Consider the following 7667-nt stretch of genomic DNA (forward strand, 5'->3'; position numbering starts at 1 on the left):
GTTACACATTCAAGGATCAAAATGGTTGTTTGCCCACAAAAGAATTCAAAGAATTTCAAGTAAATTTATATTTTATCCCCTGCCTGCTCTGAAGGGTACATTAGAGCAAATATTCCATCTTTGTTTGTGTATACTTATCAATAGATCCTGTTTAACTCACACACACACACACACACACACACACACACACACACATATAGTTTCTGTTCATACAATTAAAATGTAAAAAATATAGAACATGGGAAGAGAACAAAAGACTGAAGATTATAAAATCATTACAATATAGTATGTCAATGCAGGCCAATCTCCTAATTCAATTTATATAAACCATAGGTGAAATGAATCAAAAGTCAAAATATGTCACACCTCATAATCCAAATTTTCAACAAAAAAAAAAACTCATCAACTTCAAAAGTGTAACCAATGTCAAATGAGTTTCTTTTCTATTTCATCTAATTTGACATTTTTGTTTAACATCCACTGCTTTATATTGCAGCCAAGAGTTACAATCACAAACTGAGAGAAACAAAGATTCATAATTATTGCTTCAAAAAGAAAAGGATACTTCTTAGGAGGTTGCATTGTTAAATATACTATGTGAAGAATTAAAGAAAAAAATAAAATAAGGCGTCTCGTTGTCGAGCCTAAATAACTATAGAAATAGTTGTTCTCTTTAATTTTGTTTTGATCAGGTGTGTTGAGAACCAGGATAAATAGAACGAATAAAGCGAAATATGGAGCAATCAAACCGTCGCGACACATCAAAGGGAACATGGAGAACATGGCGAATTGCATGAACCATCGAAAAATAAAGGGCTCTTCCATAGCTAGCATGGTTGCTGGAAGAAGTGGTAGCAAAATGGACTTCTCATGCACTGTGTAAGGACATACAAGAGTGAAGATAATTAGTAATAAGCTATGAAGCACGGGCGCCGACACCGATAATAATTTTAAAATGTGACATAATTGAATATATTATGTGTCGGTGTCGTTTCGGACACCCACACATGTCAGACACCGGAACACGTCTAATCCAAGAAGTGCCCGTGCGTTGTAGGTAATATGATTTTTTCTTTGACAAAATTGTCAAATTTCTGCAATATGAAAGGAACTAAAGTGTAAACCAGTATTTTGGTCCCTCAAATTTACGAAATAGCAAATTAGTCCCTTACATTAAAAAAAATATCAATCAATTTAGACGCTCTATCAAGATATTTCTTTAGTAAAATTAGATAAAAGGACTAGATTGACTAACATTGTTCAATTTAAGGGACTAATTTCATATAAATTTCAGGGATTAATTTGACCAAAACTCACAATTTCAAAGACTAAAATGTTGGTTTACTCCGAAGATAATAGTACCAACCTTGAAAAGAAAACAAGTAAAATGCCAAAGAACTGTTGAGAAGCCCATAAAGGAATCCTTTATTACTTGGAGACTTTATTTGTTGAACCATTGAAGGAAAACACGATATAATTGTTAAAGAGAAACTGAGAAGTTTTAACGGCCCTGTTGCAAACAATCTCTTCCACTTTATGAGAATCGAAGTGGCACACCAAAAATTGGCCACATAATCCTCAAATATTCCTCTTTCAAACGGAGCAAGACGGGCAATGACCTGTTACAAGTTCCACATTGCAAATAACAAAGGTAAAGTCGTAAAGATCGAAATTGCAAAAGTAATTTTCACAACTTCCATGCACGAATAATACACCAGAAGTTAACAACATAAATAGCGGCCAATTATAATGTCGTTACCTCCAAAAAGGATTGCGTTGAATACAGATAAGGCCACCACACTGCTGCAAAGGTTCCTAAGACCACAAATCCTAGTTTTGACACCTCAAGGACTGGATGTTCTCGTCTCAGGCATTTGCCAAGTAGATGGCTGAAAAAAGCGGGTGCAAAATATAGACTCATCTGTAAAAGAACACATAAAACAGTTACTGTATCTTGAAGGAATGTAAAGGGGAAAATTGATGGGGTGTGTGTCATTTTGCTTACAGAATTCAGATACAATTCATAATGTCCTTAACTTATCAACCGACACCGGCTACCAAATACAATATTTTTTCGGGAAACTATCTGCCTCTGTCAGCTAAGACCACATTAAACTAAACAACCAAAGATTTTATCGTCACTTGTTGTAATACACGTAAGACTATTATAGCATAGTCACAAAGTCATCAAATTGATCTAGTGAAGTGTTTAAAAAATTTATTTGATTCAAACAAGTGTATATGCTACGAATCATATTATACCAGGATACATTTTCCCGGACATACAAGTTACAACAACAAAGCCTTTACCCATTATGTGGCCGATTTCAGCTACATAAATTAATTGACAGATAAATTTTATCCTGTTCACGGTTCAAAGATAGATTATTTACCTTCAAACCACTCTTAATGATTTGGCGGCCTGTAGTTTCTCTCGGTTTCCCTCTACCTCTAACTATTATTAGACTGTTCTCCATTAAATCTACTCTCCTTATCAGTGCTTCTACAAGTTTTCTCCATACATGCCGAAACAACTTATGATGAGGTTCCTACCAACATCTCTACTATAAAGGCTACTCAATTTTCGTCTCTAATAATTGTGTTTCTAGTTGTATCTTTTCTTCTGTAGCCACGCATCCAACGTAACATTCTCATCTCTATAAGTTTACTTTCATCCACCCTACGCGCCAACCACTTGCGCTGGACCATGGTATATAAGGTAGGGTATAGAACATAAATGATTGTATAGACAATGTAGAATAGCTTAGAGAAATAAAATATACGAATATAGACCAATACACTAACGGAGGAAATTAACCTGTTTATGATTTAGAGCTAGACAGTAAAGAACAGAACCAACAAGATCTTTCCCAGAGAGGATAGCAGCAACAGCTGCAACAGTAAATCCCAAGCTGATACAGTTGTACTGAAATACAAGAAAATGTAACATTGAAAATCAAGGCACTATCAAACGTATAATTGGAAAAGAAGTGAAGAGCCAAAGGAATTAAACAACGTATGAACTTTCTAATGAAGAAACCTGAAAGTGACCGTGATCGATTAAGATCAAACACGGGTTTAGCAAAAGCAAGGTAATGTGCCATGCCAAATCAGTTTTACGGCTCCGAGAAGGTTGATTATAATGAATAATAATAAAGTACAAAACAGCTGGAAAGAATATCAGGGCATCAGATGATATCACTGTCCACCGCATCAGCTGTTTTCTGCAAAAGTATGTCACATTTTTAAACTCAGGTACTATCTGAATGATTTGTTGTTAACTAAAGTAGATTAACCACTTTTAACAACTTCATTAAATTCCAATTTCCATTAAGGATTATTTCAGCCAGAGATCAAACCCATGTACTATGCAAATGATTCAGTCTTAACTGAAGCGGATTAACAACTTCTAACAACTTAATTAATTTCTAATTCTCACTACGAATTGTTTCCGCCACAGATCAAACTCGGATACTATCCAAATGAATGAATCTTAACTAAAGATGAACACATCTACTTCTAAATCACTTGAGACGTGTATGGATTGGCTTATTTGAGCTTATCTATTGGCATAAGTTTTGAGACTGTTTACGAAAACTTATGGAAACAGCTTATGACCTGTTTTCAGCTTATTTTTATAAGTACTCCAAGATAGCTTACAAAAACAACTAATAGGGAAACAATTTAACTATTTTGGGCCTGTTTGTATTGGCTTATTTGAGGTTATCTACCGGCATAAATTTTGTGAGACTGTTTCGCAGAACTTATAAAAACAGCTTATGACATTTTTCATAAGCTTTTTTCCAGCTTATTTTCATAAGTTCTCCTAGATATGTTATGAAAACAGTTTATAGCATATAAAAAACTATTTAATTTATCTTTAGCTATAGAAATAGCTTATAAGTTGGTTATCCAAACAAAGACTTATCCAATAACCACTTATGCTATAAGCATTTAATCAACTTATGCAAACAACTTAAAACACATTCACAAGCTATTTTCAGCTTATTTCTATAAGCTCTCCAACTTACCCTACACAAACAATTTATAGCTTACATAAAAAATGACTTTGTTTTATCTTTGTAGACATAGCTTATACATAAACACTTATGCTATAAGCACTTAATTAAGGGCCTGTTTGGATTGGATTATGAGTTTATCTACTGACATAAATTTTGTGAGACTTTTTCGTAGAACTTATAAAAGCAATTTATGACATTTTTCATAAGCTTTTTTTAGCTTATTTTTATAATTTATAAGTTCTATAAAATAGCTTATAGGATATACATAAACATAGCTTAATTCAATCTTTTGCTATATAGCTTATTGAAGTATACGACCATGCTTGGATTGGCCTATTTTTTAGCTTATGCGAAACAACTTATGCAAAAAAATAAGTTTTTATGTATTATTATAAGTTTTTCAAGGTAGTTTATGAAAAAATAGCTTATAAAGAGACAACTTTTGTTAGTAAAAACTTATGAATTATCATAAATGTTTTATTTGCATAAGCTATTTTCATAAGCTCAAAAATAAGTTAAATTCAAACGGGACCATAAGCGTTTGTTTGTGCTATAAGCTACACATAAGTTGTTTATCCAAACAATAAGCCCTTAATTAAGTTGTTAATCCAATCAGGGTCAAGATCTCTATTAAACAATGAATGAATTAGAAAGCACTTACCCAAGATATGATTCATGACCTCTAGAAGTGAACAGAGAAACAGAAGGCGGATGAAAAAATCTGAGAAAAACACCATGAATCCAACTCTGATAAGCAGTAAGAGGAGGATAATCAAGACCCCAATAACTCAAATCATTATTGGTTCCATTTCTATACCATTCACGAATTGGAAGATTTATTGTTATCTCCATCCAATGTCTCTGTGCTTCAAAATCTCCGAATTTTGGTGGGGTTTTGAAACCTGAATAAGGGTACAATGATACGAGGAAACGGATTAAGATTGCGAATAATGCGATTGTTGTGAATGTTGTTGGTGTTCCTTTTTGCAGTATCCAATGCCATGTGTTGTTGTTGTCGTCGTAGGTTGTTGTTGTTGTGTTTTTTTTGGTTTTGTTTGCCATTTTTGTGATGAGATCGTGACAGTGATGAGACTGAAGGAAGAAGAACACACAGTCTCGTATTAACTTTCTTAAAAAAAAAAAGTATTATTAAAAAATATGTTTTTTTTTATGTTAATGTTTATGAACATCAAAAAACATTGTTTTTAATAATATATATATTTTTTTGTTGATAGACGAAATGACAAAGTCATTGAAAACTCACACACACAAAGTGGAGTGACCGAGGTTCGAACCTCGATCCCGACGTCCGACACTAACAATTTCGACATTTCTGTCGGTTGAGCTAGGATTTGTGGACATTTTAATAATACTTTTTTGATGTTGAAAATGATTTATTTTCTTATTATTAAAAAACATATTTGTTTTGTTTGCCAAAACTTAAAATCGCAAACCTTAACCGGTTCTCTCCTGCTCCCGATGCAAGGTTAGTTGAAATATATATCAAATACAACTATAATAACCATTTTTCTGTTATTTTTAATGTGGATGGAAGTTGTCTCTGTTATTCTGTTCCATTTGGATTTGGCGCAATTATGAGAAATGCTTTCTGTCACTATCTTGTAGGCTTCTCAGACTTCATTCAAGGGTCATCTGACATTCTACTTGTTGAATTGTATGTTATCTACAAGGGTCTCTTGTTGACCAAATACATGAGCATTGATGAACTTGTCTGCTACTATGATTCTTTACACTGTGTCAACCTCATCAAAGGTTCTCAAGTTAAGTATCATATACATATTGATACAAGATATAAAGGAAATGTTCTCTCAAACAAATGTTCCTCTCTATCACACACTTAGAGAAGTGAATCAATGTGCAGATATCTTCGCCAAACTTGGAGTCTCTCAGATGTCGACTTCTTGACTCATACGTCTCCTCCAGAAGGCATTCGTAATCTTTTTAGAAATGACGCAATGAAAATCTTCTTTCTTAGTGAATAGCTTTTCTTTTTAATTTTGTTTTTTCTTTCTTTTTAGCTTCCTTACCAAAAAACAAAGTAAAAATCTCAAACAGAATGAATTTACGAACAAATTCACAGCATCCATATTAATAACATAAAACGTTTTTCACACACAACATTAAGTATTTATTCTTTACTCACCAAAAAATAACCACACACCTAAGTGGACATTCACATTTCCAAGATATTGTGTCTTCTCGTTTCAACTTCTTTTGGATTCCTCTATAGACGCCACCCTTTCACTACCGAAAAACTTACTTCACAATTAACCTAGTCAATCAAATCATCTCGAAGATGATTTGTCTTATTTATGCAAAAGTTCATACACCATTAATTTGACAATGTTTGATTTGGATTCATCAGGAGTCTCAAGCATAACTAAAATTATATATTAATATCACATCACACTTCAAAGATTAAAAAAAAAAAAACTAAGTTAAAACACAAACAACAATACAATAGTAGAAGAAAAAAAACGTGATTTCAGGCCTACCGGAAGATATAATCCAATAGGTGTTAAAATTCATGTCTACCGAGAGATATAATTCAGTAGGTGTTAAAATTTATACCTATCAGAAAATAGAATCTAATATGACGTAGTTTTCAAAATGCAAAAAGCGGAAAAATAACAATCGAGGAATAATATTATAATATTAAGTGTGTCATACTATTAAAAACATAAAAAATATATCTCAACATAAAAGATACTCCGTATAAAATACGCACTCCATAAAATCTAAAAGAAACGTAATTAATTTCAGTGTAAAAAACCAAAAGGAAAAAAGTCTGTCAATAAGCGTTGATAAATAATCTTAAGTGACGTAATTAATTTTTCAAAATACAGTAGAGGCGAGAAACTTTTACTCTTTTCCAACAAAAACTACATCATTCTCGATGTTAACGATGTACGACTATCTTTCTCGATTAGAATGCTACATTTTCCAACGTAAAAAAAAACTCCATCCAATATAAAAATATCACATGAACTTTATTCTTTACTATACAAACCTAAAAAATTTCAAACCACTCTACCCAAACATTTCACAGGAGACTTCTTCTCACCTCTTCTTTCTACTTCATGCTCTCTTTTTCCTTATACATGTCTACATCTCTTTCCCTTCTTCTACATTTATGCTTGTTGTTCTATATCTACCCGTGTGGATAGTAGTAGTGATTCGTGTAGTACACATAGTTTCTCAATGTGAAGGAAGAAAAAGTGGGGTCAAGTACTTTTTTTCTTCTCAAAAACAGTAAAATTCGGTCCAACCCATGTAATCGGCCAAACCGTGCAGTTCTCATGGTTTTTTTTCGGTTTTTTTTACCGATTTTCCGGTCTATATCCCAATTCATTGGCAGAACGGTCTATAACTTCAATCGGACCGGACACGGACACAGACCTGGTTCATGGTTCAACCGATTTTGATTACTTTGGTTAGAACTTCACATTATCTATTCTTTGAAAAACAATAGTGAAAAAAGAGGAAATTGATGGTAGAATTGTGTAATAAAACCGGAATTTCGTGTAAAAAGTTTTGCTTTAGAAGAGGTTAAGGAGGTTGATTGTAGAAGAAGTGTTTTGAACAAGCTAGGTTTGTCTTATACATACAACCCTTAACAAATTC

At 33.0% G+C, this 7667-nt stretch overlaps 1 protein-coding gene across 1 annotated transcript; it reads right to left on the reverse strand.

Moving 5' to 3' along the window:
- Window positions 1-239: 239 nt before the first annotated feature.
- Window positions 240-5182, reverse strand: LOC123910927 (probable dolichyl pyrophosphate Man9GlcNAc2 alpha-1,3-glucosyltransferase). Its single transcript, XM_045962217.1, has 6 exons — window positions 4684-5182; window positions 3041-3224; window positions 2819-2926; window positions 1760-1921; window positions 1367-1619; window positions 240-875 (listed from the first exon to the last, which is right to left on the reverse strand). Exons 1-6 carry the CDS (start codon window positions 5082-5084, stop codon window positions 427-429), a joined length of 1557 nt encoding a protein of 518 aa, XP_045818173.1. The 5' UTR covers window positions 5085-5182; the 3' UTR covers window positions 240-426.
- Window positions 5183-7667: the final 2485 nt, after the last annotated feature.

This window comes from Trifolium pratense, linkage group LG2 (assembly GCF_020283565.1).
Source record: "Trifolium pratense cultivar HEN17-A07 linkage group LG2, ARS_RC_1.1, whole genome shotgun sequence".
Lineage (NCBI taxonomy): Eukaryota > Viridiplantae > Streptophyta > Magnoliopsida > Fabales > Fabaceae > Trifolium > Trifolium pratense.